The sequence below is a fragment of the Petromyzon marinus genome (genome assembly GCF_048934315.1).
Source record: "Petromyzon marinus isolate PM22_M1 ecotype Great Lakes invasive population chromosome 76 unlocalized genomic scaffold, UKy_Petmar_22M1.pri1.0 chr76_unloc.3, whole genome shotgun sequence".
Lineage (NCBI taxonomy): Eukaryota > Metazoa > Chordata > Hyperoartia > Petromyzontiformes > Petromyzontidae > Petromyzon > Petromyzon marinus.
Genome location: NW_027422620.1, coordinates 639,723 through 658,990, shown reverse-complemented (window position 1 = coordinate 658,990; position 19,268 = coordinate 639,723). Strand labels below are relative to the sequence as shown.

The window sequence follows — 19,268 nt, the reverse complement described above, 5'->3', positions numbered from 1 at the left end:
AGTGAGTGTGAACCCTGTCAGGTGTTAACGTGAGTGAGTGTGAACACTGTCAGGTGTTAACGTGAGTGAGCGTGAACCCTGTCAGGTGTTAACGTGAGTGAGTGTGAACACTGTCAGGTGTTAACGTGAGTGTGAACCCTGTTAGGTGTTAACGTGAGTGAGCGTGAACACTGTCAGGTGTTAACGTGAGTGAGCGTGAACACTGTCAGGTGTTAACGTGAGTGAGTGTGAACCCTGTCAGGTGTTAACGTGAGTGAGTGTGAACACTGTCAGGTGTTAACGTGAGTGTGAACCCTGTCAGGTGTTAACGTGAGTGAGTGTGAACACTGTCAGGTGTTAACGTGAGTGAGCATGAACACTGTCAGGTGTTAACGTGAGTGAGTGTGAACCCTGTTAGGTGTTAACGTGAGTGAGTGTGAACACTGTCAGGTGTTAACGTGAGTGTGAACACTGTCAGGTGTTAACGTGAGTGAGTGTGAACACTGTCAGGTGTTAACGTGAGTGTGAACACTGTCAGGTGTTAACGTGAGTGAGTGTGAACACTGTCAGGTGTTAACGTGAGTGAGCGTGAACCCTGTCAGGTGTTAACGTGAGTGAGTGTGAACACTGTTAGGTGTTAACGTGAGTGTGAACACTGTTAGGTGTTAACGTGAGTGAGCGTGAACACTGTCAGGTGTTAACGTGAGTGAGGCTGAGAGCGAGTCTCTCTGCGTGTCTCCGTTGGGTCCCAGTGCTCGGTGAAGAGCTGCATCACGGCGTTCCACGTCACCTGCGCCTTCGAGCACGCCCTGGAGATGCGCACCACCCTGGAGGAGGGGGAGGAAGTTCGATTCCGCTCCATCTGCTCCAAGCACAGCAAGCGCCGGCCACTGCAGCAGCAGCAGCAGCATAGGAGCAGCCACGCGGGAGGAGGAGGAGGTGGAGGAGGAGGGTGTGGTCCCACTGAGGATGAGAAGACCAGCCTACGCAAACAGAAGCTGCAGGAACTGCAGGTACGAGGTCACTGCCGGCTGTCACTGTGCGTATCTCTGTGTGTGTACCTGTGTGTCTTTGTTTTGTGTGTTTATCTGTGTGTGTTTGTGTGTATCTCTGTGTGTGTACCTGTGTGTCTTTGTTTTGTGTGTCTGTGTGTGTGTGTGTGTACCTGTGTGTCTTTGTTTTGTGTGTCTGTGTGTGTGTGTCTGTGTGTGTGTGTTTGTGTGTGTGTGTTTGTGTGTCTTTGTTTTGTGTGTCTGTGTGTGTATGTATATGTGTGTGTGTATCTGTGTGTCTTTGTTTTGTGTGTCTGTGTGTGTATCTGTGTGTGTTTGTGTGTCTGTGTGTGTGTGTGTATCTCTGTGTGTCTTTGTTTTGTGTGTCTGTGTGTGTATATGTGTGTGTATCTGTGTGTCTTTGTTTTGTGTGTCTGTGTGTGTATATGTGTGTGTGTATCTGTGTGTCTTTGTTTTGTGTGTCTGTGTGTATGTATATATGTGTGTGTGTGTGTCTCTGTGTGTGTTTGTGTGTATCTGTGTGTCTTTGTTTTGTGTGTCTGTGTGTGTGTGTTTGTGTATCTCTGTGTGTCTTTGTTTTGTGTGTCTGTGTGTGTTTGTGTGTATCTGTGTGTCTTTGTTTTGTGTGTGTGTTTGTGTGTATCTGTGTGTCTTTGTTTTGTGTGTCTGTGTGTGTATGTATATGTGTGTGTGTATCTGTGTGTCTTTGTTTTGTGTGTCTGTGTGTGTGTGTATATGTGTGTGTGTGTTTGTGTGTATCTCTGTGTGTGTACCTGTGTGTCTTTGTTTTGTGTGTCTGTGTGTGTATGTATATATGTGTGTGTGTATCTGTGTGTTTGTGTGTATCTCTGTGTGTATCTCTGTGTGTCTTTGTTTTGTGTGTCTGTGTGTGTGTATATATGTGTGTTTATCTGTGTGTGTTTGTGTGTATCTCTGTGTGTGTACCTGTGTGTCTTTGTTTTGTGTGTCTGTGTGTGTATGTATATATGTGTGTGTTTATCTGTGTGTTTGTGTGTATCTCTGTGTGTATCTCTGTGTGTATCTCTGTGTGTCTTTGTTTTGTGTGTCTGTGTGTGTATGTGTGTGTGTGTATCTGTGTGTCTTTGTTTTGTGTGTCTGTGTGTGTATGTATATGTGTGTGTGTGTATCTGTGTGTCTTTGTTTTGTGTGTATGTGTGTGTGTGTATCTGTGTGTCTTTGTTTTGTGTGTCTGTGTGTGTATGTATATGTGTGTGTGTATCTGTGTGTGTATCTGTGTGTCTTTGTTTTGTGTGTCTGTGTGTGTATGTATATATGTGTGTGTGTATCTGTGTGTCTTTGTTTTGTGTGTCTGTGTGTGTATGTATATGTGTGTGTGTGTATCTGTGTGTCTTTGTTTTGTGTGTCTGTGTGTGTATGTATATGTGTGTGTGTATCTGTGTGTGTATCTGTGTGTCTTTGTTTTGTGTGTCTGTGTGTGTATGTATATATGTGTGTGTGTATCTGTGTGTCTTTGTTTTGTGTGTCTGTGTGTGTATGTATATATGTGTGTGTGTATCTGTGTGTCTTTGTTTTGTGTGTCTGTGTGTGTGTGTATATGTGTGTGTGTGTTTGTGTGTATCTCTGTGTGTGTACCTGTGTGTCTTTGTTTTGTGTGTCTGTGTGTGTATGTATATATGTGTGTGTTTATCTGTGTGTTTGTGTGTATCTCTGTGTGTATCTCTGTGTGTCTTTGTTTTGTGTGTCTGTGTGTGTGTGTATATGTGTGTTTATCTGTGTGTGTTTGTGTGTATCTCTGTGTGTGTATCTGTGTGTCTTTGTTTTGTGTGTATGTGTGTGTGTGTATCTGTGTGTCTTTGTTTTGTGTGTCTGTGTGTGTATGTATATGTGTGTGTGTATCTGTGTGTGTATCTGTGTGTCTTTGTTTTGTGTGTCTGTGTGTGTATGTATATATGTGTGTGTGTATCTGTGTGTCTTTGTTTTGTGTGTCTGTGTGTGTATGTATATATGTGTGTGTGTATCTGTGTGTCTTTGTTTTGTGTGTCTGTGTGTGTGTGTGTATATGTGTGTGTGTGTTTGTGTGTATCTCTGTGTGTGTACCTGTGTGTCTTTGTTTTGTGTGTCTGTGTGTGTATGTATATATGTGTGTGTGTATCTGTGTGTTTGTGTGTATCTCTGTGTGTATCTCTGTGTGTCTTTGTTTTGTGTGTCTGTGTGTGTGTGTATATGTGTGTTTATCTGTGTGTGTTTGTGTGTATCTCTGTGTGTGTATCTGTGTGTCTTTGTTTTGTGTGTCTGTGTGTGTATGTGTGTATCTGTGTGTCTTTGTTTTGTGTGTCTGTGTGTGTATGTATATGTGTGTGTGTGTGTATCTGTGTGTGTTTGTGTGTGTACCTGTGTGTCTTTGTTTTGTGTGTCTGTGTGTGTATGTGTGTGTGTATCTGTGCGTCTCTGTGTGTGTACCTGTGTGTCTTTATTTTGTGTGTCTGTGTGTGTATGTATATATGTGTGTGTGTGTGTATCTGTGTGTGTTTGTGTGTATCTCTGTGTGTCTTTGTTTTGTGTGTCTGTGTGTGTATGTATATGTGTGTGTGTGTATCTGTGTGTGTTTGTGTGTATCTCTGTGTGTCTTTGTTTTGTGTGTCTGTGTGTGTATGTATATGTGTGTGTGTGTATCTGTGTGTTTGCGTGTATCTCTGTGTGTCTTTGTTTTGTGTGTCTGTGTGTGTATGTGTGTGTGTATCTGTGCGTCTCTGTGTGTGTACCTGTGTGTCTTTATTTTGTGTGTCTGTGTGTGTATGTATATATGTGTGTGTGTATCTGTGTGTGTTTGTGTGTATCTCTGTGTGTCTTTGTTTTGTGTGTCTGTGTGTGTATGTATATGTGTGTGTGTATCTGTGTGTGTTTGTGTGTATTTCTGTGTGTGCGTCTCTGTGTGTGTACCTGTGTGTCTTTGTTTTGTGTGTCTGTGTGTGTATGTATATGTGTATGTGTGTATCTGTGTGTGTTTGTGTGTATCTCTGTGTGTGTACCTGTGTGTCTTTGTTTTGTGTGTCTGTGTGTGTATGTATATGTGTGTGTGTATCTCTGTGTGTTTGTGTGTATCTCTGTGTGTGTATCTGTGTGTCTTTGTTTTGTGTGTCTGTGTGTGTATGTATATATGTGTGTATCTCTGTGTGTGTTTGTGCGTATCTCTGTGTGTGTCTTTGTTTTGTGTGTCTGTGTGTGTATGTATATGTGTGTGTATCTCTGTGTGTTTGTGTGTATCTCTGTGTGTGTGTGTGTATCTGTGTGTGTGTATCTCTTATGGAGAGCGGTAGTGTAGTGGTTAGCACTACGCTACGAACCTGGCGACCCGATATTCAAATCTCGCTCATGGCCATCACCTGTGACGATTATCTGAACCGGTCTTGGGCCTCCCCTAGGTCGACTCGGCCTCAAATGAGTACCTGGTCGGGCGTTTAAATTCATCGCTACTGGGAGACAAAGGTGGCCCGGCGTTGTGCTTGACACCCACCCCCTTGCGTGTCATTCCGGCCTTCATAGGTGGTCGCTAAAAGCACTTGCCCCAACAGTCTGTTAAGGCGACACAGGGGATCTTTGTCGTGTGTGCGTGTATCTATGTGTGTGTGCGTATCTGTGTGTGTGCGCGTTTCTGTGTGTGTGCATCTCTGTATATGTGTGTGTGGGCACCTGGAGCGTGTCACTAAGTGGTGGGGCCTTACCATCAGCCCCACCAAAACTAAGCACCTGCCTGGACATTTTATGCCGTCAAACACTCCACCCCCTCAACCCCCCATTGGCGATGGGGCAGTTGTGGAGAGAGTGGAGAGTTTTCTATACCTTGGCAGTTTGCTCATGACCAGCTCCGGTTTTGACAACAGAGGTCTCACTTCGAATCGGTCAATCGGCGTTATCTTTTCATCGGCTGCGTAATACTCTGTGGAAGCTACCTGGCCTGTCGCTCCACTCTTAGCTTCAGGTCTTCTCGACCATGGTCATGCCCTCCATTCCATGCTTGCAAAACGAGGACCCTTGTGAACATCTTTCCCAGTTAGAACCATTCAGGCTGGCATGCCTACGATCCATCTTGGGTTTAACCAGGCTGGATTGTGTGAGGAGCTCACAAATCCTTGAAAGATTTGGACAAAGTACCATCAGTGAGCAGGCAAGGCTGCGTTGGCTGGGTCATGTAGCCCTCATGCCCAGCCACCGCATGCCGAAACAGCTTTTGTTCGGCCGGATCGAGGGGGCTAGACGGGCGCGGCACGGGCTAGAGGAGAGATGGAGTGATGTGGTACAGGAGGACGTGGAGCTGAGTGGACTTGCCGATGACTGGTACCAGCGGTGTCAAGATCAGCCTCTGTGGGGGAGGCTCGTGAAGGACGCTGCTGCTACTGAGCAGTTGCAGGGAGTCGCCCTCCAGCAACAACGGAGGGCAGAGTAGCGACGTTCACAACAACGAGCGGAGCGCCGGGCGGCTAAAACACAGCAGGTTGGCACAGGTGGTGCATCGGCCAGTCATCTCAGTCAGTCGACTCGTGGCACCTGGGTCTGTCCCGTGACCTCCTGCCAGCTGGCTTCACGCGGCCTTAACGTGCACGTGGCCTGGCACAAGTGCCATGGTGATGTCACCGCAACTTAGTGACGAATGGCGGTTGTTGTGTGTGTTTGTGTCGCTGTGTGTTTGTGTCTGTATGTGTATATATGTACATGCGTCTGTCTGTGTGTGTGTGTGTCTCTGTGTATATGTATCTGTCCGTGTGTGTGTCTCTCCGTATCATCAGGAGGAGTTCTTCTCGCTGGCGGGCCCCGGTGAGGAGCTGGCCCAGTCTCTGTGTCTCCCCGAGGTTCCGGTCGACCTCCTCTTCCAGTACTGGAAGCTGAAGCGCCGCTCCTCCTTCTCACGCCCACTCATGGACCCCCCTCCGGACTCCCTCGCCACGGCGGGGGCCGGGGGGGCCGCGGGAGGCTCAGGGGCCGGAGGGGGCGCGGGTGGCACCGAGGCGTCGGAGGACAGCCTCTACCGCCGCATGCGCATGTTCATGTACCTGCGGCAGGACCTGGAGAGGGTGAGGGCGTGTGTGGGTCTATGTGTGTGGGTTGGTGTGTGTATGTGGGTCACCCGGCGCTCCGGGTGGCTTAAAGCACAGCAAGTTGGCGGAGTAGGGGGCACAGGTGGTGCATCAGCCAGTCATCTCAGTCAGTCGACCCGTGGCACCTGCTGGGTCTGCCCCGTGACCTCCTGCCAGCGGGCGTTAGACACTTCACGTGGCCTCAAGGTGCACATGGCCTGGCACAAGCGTCGTTGTGACGTCACCGCCACTTAGTGGCAAATGGCGCTGGTTGTTGTTGTCTGTATGTGTGTGTTGTTGCGTGTGTGTCTGTGTGTAGCTCCAGTTTAACAGCAGAGGTCTCCGAATCAGTCGAGCGGCAATATCTTTTCATCGGTTGCGTAACGCTGTGTGGAAGCTACCTGGTCTGTCGCTCCGCACTAAGCTTCAGGTCTTCTCGGCCACGGTCATTCCCTCCCTTCTCTACGCTTGCGAAACGTGGACCCCCCTAATGCAACATCTTCGCCGGTTAGAAACATTTAGGCTGGCCTACCTACGATCCATCCTGGGTTTAACCAGACTGGATTGTGTGAGGAGCTCACAAATCCTTGAAAGATGTGGGCAAGGTCCCATCGGTGAGCTCCTCCGGCAGGCAAGGCTGCGATGGCTGGGTCATGTAGCCCGCATGCCCAGCCACCGCATGCCGAAAGAGCTTTTGTTCGGCCGGATCGAGGGGGGTAAACAGGCGCGGCACGGGCTAGAGAAGAGATGGAGTGATGTGGTACCGGAGGATGTAGAGCTGAGTGGACTTGCCGATGACTGGTACCAGCGGTGTCAAGATCGGCCTCTGTGGAGGAGGCTCGTGAAGGACGCTACTGAGCAGTTGGAGGCAGTCGCCCTCCAACAACAACGGAGGGCGACGCTCACAACAACGAGCGGAGCGCCGGGTGGCTTGGGCACAGCAGGTTGGCACAGTAGGGGGCACAGGTGGTGCATCAGCCAGTCATCTCAGTCAGTCGACCCGTGGCACCTGGGTCTGCCTCGTGACCTCCTGCCAGCGGGCGTTCGACACTTCACGTGGCCTCAAGGTGCACATGGCCTGGCACAAGCGTCGTGGTGACATCACCGCCACTTAGTGGCGAATGGCGGTTGTTGTTGTGTCTGTGTGTGTGTCTGTGTATTTGTGTGTGTCTGTGTGTGTGTGTCGGTGTGCCTGTGTGTGTCTGTGGTGCACCAGTTAGCGCTGCGCTACGAACCCAGCAGAGACCCGAGTTCAATTCCCCCTCACGGCCAACATCAGTGACGATTATCTGAACCAATCCTCGACCTCCCTTCGGTCAACTCCGCCTCCAATGAGTACCTGGTGCGGTGTGTAAACATCTCCACTGGGGAGATGTTAGCGAGTACCTTCATAGGTACTCGCTAACAGCACTTGCCCCTACAGTCTGTTCAGGCTACAGGGGGGATCTTTGTCTTTGTGTGCGTGCGTGCGTGCGTGTAGGTGCGGAACTTGTGCTACATGGTCTCCCGGAGAGAGAAACTCAAGAACTCGTTGACGCGCCTCCTGGAGCAGATCTTCCAGACTCAGCTGCGTCTGCTCGAGACCGGCACCGCCACAGGTACTGCGACTTCCACACCACCCCCCACAGGGAGAGACTCGCACGGAGACCCATAGACTCACACAGAGACCCATAGACTCACACAGAGACCCATAGACTCACACAGAGACCCGTAGACTCGCACGGAGACCCATACACTCACACAGAGACCCATAGACTCGCAAAGAGACCAATAGACTCACACAGAGACACATAGACTCACACAGAGACCCATATACTCATACAGAGACGACCCATAGACTCACACAGAGATCCATAGACTCACACAGAGACACATAGACTCACACAGAGACCCGTAGACTCACACAGAGACCCATAGACTCGCACAGAGACCCATAGACTCACACAGAGAACCATAGACTCACACAGAGACCCATAGACTCGCACAGAGACCCATAGACTCACACAGAGACCCATAGACTCGCACGGCGATCAATAGACTCGCACGGAGACCCATAAACTCGCAAAGAGACCCGTAGACTCACACAGACCCATAGACTCGCACGGAGACCCATTGGCTCACACAGAGACCCATAGACTCGCACAGAGACCCATAAACTCGCAAAGAGACCCATAGACTCCCCATACAGAAACCCGTAGACTCGCACGGAGACCCATAGACTCACACAGAGACCCATAAACTCACACGGAAACCCATAGACTCGCACGGAGACCGTAGACTCACACAGACCCGTAGACTCACACAGAGACCCGTAGACTCGCACGGAGACCCATAGACTCACACAGAGACCCATAGACTCACACAGACCCATACTCGCACAGAGACCCATAGACTCGCAAAGAGACCCATAGACTCCCCATACAGAGACCCGTAGACTCGCACGGAGACCCATAGACTCACACAGAGACCCATAGACTCGCACAGAGACCCATAGACTCGCAAAGAGACCCATAGACTCGCACGGAGACCCATAGACTCACACAGAGACCCACAGACTCACACAGAGACCCATAGACTCACACAGAGACCCACAGACTCCCCATACAGAGACCCGTAGACTCGCACGGAGACCCAAAGACAGAGAATTATCTGGAGACCCCATAGGCCCACGCACACCGATAGTCGCAACAGGTCGGAAACTCAAACAGCAGGTATCAGGGTCAGCACGACCTCCTGCATACCTGGTGACGTAGTTCACAGGCCACGAACCCAGCGACCCGGGTTCCATTCCCGCTCGCGGCCAACACCGGTGGCGATTATCTGAACCCCTAGGTCGACTCGGCCTCAAATGAGTACCTGGTGCGGCGTGTAGACATCGCCACTGGGGAGACAAAGGCGGCCGGGCGTGGTTGCTGGCCACTCCCCCCCCCCGTCGTGTGCCGTGCCGGCCTTCATAGGTGCTACTCGCCATCGGCACTTTCCCCAACGTTCTGTTAAGGCTACACGGGGGATCTTTGTCTTGTAGGGGGGCACGGAAGCCGCACTCCTCCCAGCCCCCACTCGCACCCCTGGGGGGCAGGGCGCCAGCATTGGGGTCACAGGTCAGAGCCACCGCCACAACCGTCCTCCTGCCAAGCCTGGGTTCAGAGCCCTGGGGGAGGGTCTGGGGTGTCTCTGGGTTCACGGTGCCAGTGCTGTCGCTCACTGGCACAGGCGCTGCTGAGATGATTCAGCCTCGTGGTTACCCTCCCCCACCACTCCCTCACCACTCCCTCACCACTCTCTCACCACTCTCTCACCACTCTCTCACCTCTCTCCCACCACTCTCTCACCACTCTCTCACCACTCCCCCACCACTCTCTCACCTCTCACTCACCTCTCTCTCACCACTCTCTCACCACTCACCACTCCCTCACCACTCCCTCACCACTCTCTCACCACTCCCTCACTTCTCTCTTACCACTCCCTCACCACTCTCTCACCACTCCCTCACCACTCTCTCACCACTCCCTCACCACTCCCTCACCACTCTCTAACCACTCCCTCACCACTCTCTCACCACTCCCTCACCACTCTCTCACCACTCCCTCACCTCTCTCTCACCTCTCTCTCACCACTCCCACCACCCCTCACCACTCTCACACCACTCTCTCACCACTCCCTCACCTCTCTCTCACCACTCTCTCACCACTCTCTCACCACTCCCTCACCTCTCTCTCACCACTCCCTCACCACTCTCTCACCACTCCCTCACCACTCTCTCACCACTCCCTCACCACTCCCACCACTCCCTCACCTCTCTCTCACCACTCCGTCACCACTCTCTCACCACTCCCTCACCTCTCTCTCACCACTCCCACCACTCCCTCACCTCTCTCTCACCACTCCCTCACCACTCTCTCACCACTCCCTCACCACTCCCTCACCTCTCTCTCACCACTCCCTCACCTCTCTGTCACCTCTCTCACCTCTCTCTCACCACTCCCACCTCTCTCTCACCTCTCTCTCACCTCTCTCTCACCACTCCATCACCTCTCTCTCACCACTCCCTCACCACTCCATCACCTCTCTCTCACCACTCCCTCACCACTCCCTCACCTCTCTCTCACCACTCTCTCACCACTCTCTCACCACTCTCTCACCACTCCCGCCACCCCGAACCACTCTCTCACCACTCTCTCACCACTCCCGCCACCCCAAACCACTCTCTCACCACTCTCTCACCACTCTCCCGCCACCCCGAACCACTCTCTCACCACTCTCTCACCACTCTCTCACCACTCGCTCACCTCTCTCTCACCACTCTCTCACCTCTCTCTCACCACTCCCTCGCCTCTCTCTCACCACTCTCTCACCACTCTCCCACCACTCCCGCCACTCCCTCACCACTCTCTCACCTCTCTCTCACCTCTCTCTCACCACTCTCACCACTCCCTCACCACTCTCTCACCACTCCCACCTCTCTCTCACCACTCTCTCACCACTCCCTCACCACTCTCTCACCACTCCCTCACCACTCTCTCACCTCTCCCTCACCACTCTCACCACTCTCTCACCACTCTCTCACCTCTCTCTCACCTCTCCCTCACCACTCCCTCACCACTCCCGCCACCCCGAACCACAGGCACCAACGCTAGCAGCGCCGGCGCAAGCGGTGCGAGCACCAGCGCAAGCAGCGCCTGCGTCCACCGATCGCCGGCCGCGCCGGCCGCCACCGCCCCCGCCTCTTCGTCCTTTTCGGCGCCGGCGTCGGCGTCAGAAATCGCCGGCGCCTATCCCGACACGCCCCGTCGCCCCGACGCCGTCAACGGGCGGCGCCCCCCCACACCGCATCAGCAGCAGCAGCAGGGAGGCGGTGGAGGCGGTGGAGGCGGTGGAGGAGGCGGCGACGGCGGCGGCGGCGGCGGCATCGCCCGTCGCTGCAACGGCTCGATGGTGAAGCTGGCGCTGCCGGGGGGCGCCACCGCCGTGCCGTGCGTGCGCGTGAGCCGCGTGGACGAGCGGAGGGCGCGCGGCGGCGGCGGCGGCGGCGGTGCCGGCGCCCCCCCTCCCCGCGGGGGAGGCTCTCCGTGCCGCCCGGCGGCTCCCGCCGGTGCCGCCGGCAAGCTTGCCGAAGACGACGACCGCGGCGACGGCGAAGAGGAGCGGGAGGAGGTGGAGGGGCGAGCGGAGAACGGCGACGGGGAGAGGAGGAGGACGAGGAGGCCGGCGCCGCTCGCCGACGGACGCGTCCTGAGGAAGAGGCCGGCGCCAGCCGCCGCCGCCGCCGCCGCCGCCGGCGCCGGCGACGCCGACGACGGCGACGACGACGACGACGACGCCGGCGTTGTTGTTGTTGACGTTGGCGAGGGAGGGGGAGGGGGAGGAGGGGGAGGAGGGGGAGGAGTCAAATCCCGGCGGCGGGCAGAGGCCGGACAGCCGCCGGGGGTGGCGCCGCCGGTGCCCCCCCCGGCCTCGGCGTCGTCGGCGGCGGCGGCGGCGGCCATGAAGTTCACTCTCAAGACGAACCTGACCATGTCGCGCTTCCTCAACTCGCTCGTGAGCTGAGGTGCCACGGGGACGGTCGCCCCCCTCCCCTCCCTGCCCCTCCGACCGTCTCTCTGTCTCTGTGTGCGTGCGACTGTCTCCGATTCGTTCTCTTCACCCCTCCCGCCGCGGCCGCCGAGCCTGCGGCGGCGGCTGCGGCGGCGGCGTTTTTTCCGAGCCAATCCGGCATCGGTTGCCCGTGACGTCGTCGGTCGCTTCGCGGTGAGGGCACGGAGTCACCGCAGAGTCCACCGCGGAGTAGTGGCCTGGGTCGGGGTCCCTGGCTGGCCTGGGTCGGGGTCCCTGGCTGGCCTGGGTCGGGGTCCCTGGCTGGCCTGGGTCGGGGTCCCTGGCTGGCTTGGGTCGGGGTCCCTGGCTGGCTTGGGTCGGGGTCCCTGGCCGGCCTGGGTCGGGGTCCCTGGCCGGCCTGGGTCGGGGTCCCTGGCCGGCCTGGGTCGGGGTCCCTGGCTGGCCTGGGTCGGGGTCCCTGGCTGGCCTGGGTCGGGGTCCCTGGCTGGCCTGGGTCGGGGTCCCTGGCTGGCCTGGGTCGGGGTCCCTGACTGGCCTGGGTCGGGGTCCCTGGCTGGCCTGGGTCGGGGTCCCTGGCTGGCTTGGGTCGGGGTCCCTGGCTGGCTTGGGTCGGGGTCCCTGGCCGGCCTGGGTCGGGGTCCCTGGCCGGCCTGGGTCGGGGTCCCTGGCCGGCCTGGGTCGGGGTCCCTGGCTGGGTCGGGGTCCCTGGCTGGCCTGGGTCGGGGTCCCTGGCTGGGTCGGGGTCCCTGGCTGGCCTGGGTCGGGGTCCCTGGCCGGGTCGTTTGCGCCGGTGCGGACTCCCGAGGGTTGTCTGTGTGTGCTCGTCTCTCTCCCGTCTCGACGTCTCCCTCCCGTCTGCGTGCGTCTTCTGCCCCCCCCCCCCCCCCGTGCTCCAGCGCGTCGCGGCGTTCGCGTTGCTCTCTCACGATCTCACGCGAGATCTCACACGAGATCTCACACGGGATCACTCACGATCGCACGCAAGCCCAGTATATATTTATAAGCGACGCGAGCTCTGTATATTTCCACGCGTGACCCATGCCTTGCTCCTCCCCCACCGCACCCTCTCTCTCGACTCTCTCCTCCCTCTCTCTCGCTGTCCTCTAAACTCTCTCCTTATTCTCTCTCTCTCTCTGTCCCTTGCCGTCCATTGATTGGTTACATTTCAGAATCTTTATTTATCCCGAAGAAATCAGATGAGCTACGAAGCTCTTTTTCACCTCCCCCCCACCACCCCCCACGTGTCCGCAATTCTGAAGCCCCCCCCCCCCTCCTTTCATGTTTCCCCCCCATCCCCCTCCCCTCTGTTTGGTCATTATTATTAATCGTAAACGAGGAAACGTTTTGAAGGTTGTTCGCCGTTCCCCTCCCGGTAAATAACAAGCACTGGCATTTGTACCGCGCCGCCGGCGATCGGGCGCCGTGGCGGTGAGCGGTGGCGGTGAGCGGTGGCGGTGAGCGGTGGCGGTGAGCGGTGCATGGCGGTCACGGCTGTTTACTTTCCCTTTTTTTAGGAAGTTGCGTTGGTTTGTTTTGACGTCGGCGTTGCGACTCGGTGGTGCGCGGATGACCGAGGAGGGCGAGGTGGTGGTAGGAGGAGGAGGCAGGGTCTAGGTTGTTTATTTTATTTTTTTTGTTATAGGGGAAAGGCGCAGTCAGGCCAAGTGGTCCCCTGTCGCGCTCTCTCTCCCCCTCGCTGCACTCTCTCTCCCCACTCTCTCACCACCCTCTCTCTACTCTCACCACTCTCTACTCTCCCCACTCTCTCTCACCACTCTCTCCCCACTCTCTCTACTCTCCCCACTCTCTCTACTCTCCCCACTCTCTCTCACCACTCTCTCCCCACTCTCTCTACTCTCCCCACTCTCTCTACTCTCCCCACTCTCTCCCCACTCACTCTTTCCCCACTCTCTCTTACCACTCTCTCTCACCACTCTCTCTACCCACTCTCTCTACTCTCACTACTCTCTCTCACCACTCTCTCTCACCACTCTCTCCCCACTCTCGCCCCACTCTCTCTACTCTCACCGCTCTCTCTCTACTCTCCCCACTCTCTCTCACCACTCTCTCTCCCCACTCTCTCTCTACCCACTCTCTCTACTCTCACCACTCTCTCTACTCTCACCACTCTCTCCCCACTCTCTCTCACTCCCCACTCTCTCTCGACTCTCTCTTTCCCCACTCTCTCCCCACTCTCTCTCCCCACTCTCTCTACTCTCTCCCCTCCCCCTCTCCACTCTCTCACCCCACTCTCTCTCTCCCCACTCTCTCTCTCATCCCGCACTCTCCGTGTGTCTCTCTCCTTGGCCGGCACAACTCGGCACCGGTCCGGTGCTGGGACCTGGCGAACTCTCTCCAGCGTTGGAACCTTCGCAGCCTTTGAGTCTGGCTGGGGGTTGAGTCATGTGCAGGGGATAGGGGGTGGGTGGGTGGGCCAGCGGTGGTTGCTGGAGGGGAAACGGAGTGTGCGACGTGCATCGGAGAAGGAGTGCAGCGTAATCCGATGTTGTGTTGTACTTCTAAGCTCCCCCACACCCCCGCCCAAGGGTGCCCTGGCTCCCATCCGCTGCTCCGCCGCCACTTTGAGCACACAGTGATGACACCCCGTGATGAGTGAAGTACAGTCGAGGCCACACCACACCACCACACCACCACACCACCACCAACCACGACCTGCGGAGTGCGTGGGGAGGCCCTCATCCAGCCCAGCAGTGGAATTGGCAAATGCACGCCTGCAGTCTTGTCACGTGGCACTCTTACACGGACACGCGCAGATACACGCAGACGTAGACACACACAGAGATGCTCAGACACACAGACGCACACACGCAGAGAGACACGCAGAGGTACAAAGACACAGAGAGACACACTCAGAGATACAAAGACACACGCATACACACGCATACACACTCAGAGACAGACACGCACAGACAGAAACAGACACAGACGAACGCGGAGAGAGAGTGACGCACACAGACAGGCATGCTCGTATACGGTATGTAACGGGTGAGGTGGTGGAGCTGGTGGTGGGCCTTATGTTGTGAATAGGACCGTCGCCGATACGTCACCTGTCATATGTTTGGTTAGGTTATTCTTAAGGTCCACGCACGGAGATCCATAGACTCGCACGAGACCCATAGACTCGCACGAGACCCATAGATTTGCACGGAGACCCATAGACTCGCATGGAGATCCATAGACTCGCACGGAGATCCATAGCCTCGCACGGAGACCCATAGACTCCCACGGAGACCCATAGATTCGCACGAAGATCCATAGACTCGCACGGAGACCCATAGCCTCGCACAGAGACCCATAGCCTCGCACAGAGACCCATAGACTCGCACGCAGACCCATAGACTCGCAAGGAGACCCATATACTCGTACGGAGACCCATAGACTCGTACGGAGACCCATATACTCGTACGGAGACCCATAGACTCGTACGGAGACCCATAGACTCGTACGGAGACCCATAGCCTCGCACAGAGACCCATAGACTCGCACAGAGACCCATAGACTCACACAGAGACCTATAGACTCACACAGAGACCCATAGACTCGCACAGAGACCCATAGACTCGTACAGAGACCCATAGACTTGCAAAGAGACCCATAGACTCACACAGAGACCCATAGACTCACACAGAGACCCATAGACTCACACAGAGATCCATAGACTCACACGGAGACCCATAGACTCGCACGGAGACCCTTAGACTCGCACGGAGACCCATAGCCTCGCAAAGAGACCCATAGACTCGCAAAGAGATCCATAGACTCGCACGGAGACCCATAGACTCGCACAGAGATCCATAGACTCGCACAGATCCATAGACTCGCAAGTAGATCCATAGACTCGCACGGAGATCCATAGACTCGCAAGTAGATCCATAGACTCGCACGGAGACCCATAGACTCGCACAGAGATCCATAGACTCGCACAGATCCATAGACTCGCAAGTAGATCCATAGACTCGCACGGAGATCCATAGACTCGCACGGAGACCCATAGACTCACACGGAGACCCATAGACTCGCACAGAGACCCATAGACTCACACGGAGATCCATAGACTCGCACGGAGACCCATAGACTCACACGGAGACCCATAGACTCACACGGAGACCCATAGACTCGCATGGAGACCCATGGACTCGCGCAGACCGAGTTGAGAGTAAGCCGGCTTCTTAGTGCGTTGTGAGTTGATGGTTTCAGCCCCCGTCACCGACGTTGACTGCACAGGGGGGGGGGGGACCGCACTTGTTCCTTATTTACTGTTGTTTGTGCACTCAACTTTGTCTCGATCCCAACTCCCGACGATTCTTAATCGCGAAGAAAAGTCTCAAAAGTCTGCCTGTGGAGCGGTGAAGCGTTGCCCTCGGCGTGGGCGGCAGAGAGCCGGCGGGGGGGCGGGGGGGGGGGAGCTGCCGCCCGACGCTCTGTGGCGGAGCAGGCGGTGGGGGCGGTGAGTAGGAAGGGGCAGAACGGGGAGGGGGAATCCTCTCGGATGTAGCTCTCCGCTATCTACTTCCGCGGGGGTAGGGCCCGACCGTTCTCCTCCGGGGCCTGTCGCCGTGATAGTTTTTTTTCCTTCCCTCCGAGGCCACCGGTAGTAGTAGGGGGGGCGACGGCGTTGGGTGTAACTCGCTAAAAGTAACGAATAATAAAAAGAGCGAGGTAATGTTATTTATGTAACTTGTGGGCGTGCCTTAACCCTCTCCTCCCCTTGCCTCAGATTTACACTGCCTTTGATACAACGCCAGTCACCACCACCACCACCACGCACCCCGGGCCGCCCGCTAGCGCCACTGCCGGCACAAGTTGGCCGCCTCCTCCTCCTCCTCCTGTACCGCCGCCACCCCTCGCCAGACTCGCCGGCCCCTATGAGCCTCGGAGCAGGCGGCCTGCCCCGTCGGCTCGACCGTAGCCAAATTCCCGGGGCCTCTTGGACGGACGGACGAGGCGGTGGGGGGGAGGGGGACGACAGGGACGTCGGAATCGGCAGGGAGGCGTCTGGATTCGTCAGGTTCGCGGTGCACTGCTAACCGCAGCAGCAGCAGCAGTAGCCGCAGCAGCAGCGGTAACGTCCGAGTGAAACGGAGTCGTCACACGAGAATTCGTCGGAGCGAGTGTCGTTTTTTTTTTGTTGGCGCGATCGGCGGCCACAGCCGAGGGGTTCTGGTTGAAGGTCGTCTTGGGAGGTAGCTCTGCGGTGTCCGCTTCCGCGCGTGCGTTCCGTCTCTCAGACTTGCCACTGCGAGCGGCGTCCCGGAGTGGCTTAGCCCCCTTCCCCGATGACGCGCGTACGTCGGTCGCAAAGGAAGCAGAAAAAAAACCTCAAATTATTTAACTCCGTCAGAAGCGAGGCTCCCCCCCCCCCTCCAAGGGTATGTGGGGAGGGGCGTGCAGCACAGTTTTAAGCGGCCAGCTACTGTGGAGTGGCGGTGGCTACGGTTCTCTGAGGGCGAGCGGCGACGTCTTTAAAGGCAATGGCACTGCTGCTGCTGCTGCTGCGTCTCTTCCGCTCCAAACGAACGCCGAGCCGCTCTCTGGCTGTCTCGCTGTCTCTCTCGCTGTCTCTCGCTGTCTCTCTCTGTCTCTCGCTGTCTCTTGCTGTCTCCCTGTCTATCTGTGTCTCTCTCGCTGTGTCTCTCGCTGTGTCTCTCGCTGTGTCTCTCTGTCGCTCTTGCTGTCTCTCACTGTCTCTCGCTGTCTCTCGCTGTCTCTCGCTGTCTCTCTCTGTGTCTCTCGCTGTCTCTCTCTCGCTGTCTGTCTCTCGCTGTGTCTCTGTCTCTCGCTGTCTCTCTCGCTGTGTCTCTCGCTGTGTCTCTCGCTCTCTCTCTGTCTCTCACTGTCTCTCGCTGTCTCTGTGTCTCTCGCTCTCTCTCTCGCTGTCTCTCTCACTGTCTCGCTGTGTCTGTCGCTCTCTCGCTGTGTCTCTCTGTCTCTCTCGCTATCTCTCGCTCTGTCTCTCGCTCTCTATCTCTGTGTCTCTCGCTCTCTCTCTCTCTGTGTCTCTCGCTCTCTCTCTCACTGTCTCTCTCTGTCTCTCTCACTGTCTCTCTCTCACTGTCTCTCTCTCGCTGTGTCTCTCAGTCTCTCTCTGTCTCTCTCTCTGTGTCTCTCGCTGTGTCTCTCGCTGTCTCACTCGCTCTCTCTCTCTGTCTCTCTCGCTGTCTCTCGCGCGTTTCCGAGATTCGATGGCGACTTGCCGACGTCACGGGAAAGGGTTTGAGATGTTTTGGGGTTTTCCTCGTCCGTTTCCCGTCTCTCCCTCGTCCCCCCCCCCCTCTCTCTCTCTCTGCTGGTGCCCGCCGCCTCTCCATTCACCTTCTCCGTTTGTCCGCTCATCGCCTCACACATCCGTGTTGTCGTCCACGACAACACGGATGTGTGAGGCTTTCAGGCGGGCGGGTGGTGGTGGTGGAGGTGGAGGAGGGGTTCACAACACGACGCACGCGGCGCCGGCCGACGCGTCGATCAACGCGGGGAGGTGCCCCTCGTTGATAGTCGTCGTCGTCCTCGTTACCGTCACGACCGCGGTGATTGTGGGCGCCCGTGGACGATCGTGTGGAGCCGATTTTTATTTCAACAGCTCAACCGGCAGAGGCGGCGGAGGCGGTCGTGGTGGTCGTGGTGGTGGTCGTGGTGGTGGTGGTCGTGCTGGTCGTGCACAGGTGCCCACGGCAGGGAGGCAGAGTGGGGAGAGAGAGAGTGAGAGAGCTGCCGTTAGCCGGTTCTCGGTTTTCTTCTTGTTGTGTTGTCGGCGTCTTCGCCGCCCCCCACGGTGGCCGAAATGTGACGACTCCATTCCCAGTTTCGTTTGTTGTTGGGGGGGGGAGGGGCGGTTAGATCGTGTGTCAGTAGCGACGATGCCATAATAATAATAAGAGTAATCGTAATGTGATCATTTCCTACACGGTGATCTGACCTCAACGAAACATCCACCCACCCACTCGCACGCCTACCCACCCACCTACCCACCCACCTACCCACCCAACCACCTGCCTACCCACCCACCTACCCACCCAACCACTCACCCACCCGCCTACCCACCTGCCTACCCACCCAACCACCCACCTACCCACCCAACCACCCGCCTACCCACCCGCCTACCCACCCGCCTACCCACCCGCCTACCCACCCAACCACCCACCTACCCAACCACCCACCTACCCACCCACCTACCCACCCACCTACCCACCCACCTACCCACCCACCTACCCAACCACCTACCCAACCACCCACCTACCCACCCACCTACCCACCCGCCTACCCACCCAACCACCCACCTACCCACCCACCTACCCTACCACCTACCGACCCACCTGCCCCCCAACCCACCCACCTGCCAACCCACCCGGTGAATTAAATTCACCTTCACCTTTCATCCGCCACCAGCCCCCGCGCGCCCCACCGCCACCCAGCCTCTTGACGTTTTAGCGTGGGAAAGGGGAGGGGATAAAAAAAAATATGCCCAGAATGTTTCGTTAAAAAAGGGGCAACGCGTTTGTTATTACTCTTACTACTGCTGCCGCGGTCGCCACGGCGACGGCAAGGGGAGCCCCCCAGCCCCCCCCCGCCGGGGCATTGGTGGATGGCGCTCGTGGATTGCGATACGGCCGGTGAGAGTTTTTTTTTGTTTAAAAAAAATGGAAAATGA

General features: G+C 56.3%; 1 protein-coding gene across 1 annotated transcript in view; it reads left to right on the top strand.

Annotated features, from left to right (window-relative positions):
- LOC116958344 (protein Jade-3-like) overlaps positions 1–11,593 on the top strand; it is a 32,391-nt gene extending 20,798 nt beyond the window's left edge. Inside the window, exons 8-11 of the mRNA XM_076058568.1 lie at positions 732–992; positions 5,759–6,043; positions 7,527–7,644; positions 10,671–11,593. Coding sequence (XP_075914683.1) covers positions 732–992; positions 5,759–6,043; positions 7,527–7,644; positions 10,671–11,593 — 1,587 coding nt within the window. The remainder of the gene's footprint in view (positions 1–731; positions 993–5,758; positions 6,044–7,526; positions 7,645–10,670) is intronic.
- The last annotated feature ends 7,675 nt before the right edge of the window (positions 11,594–19,268 follow it).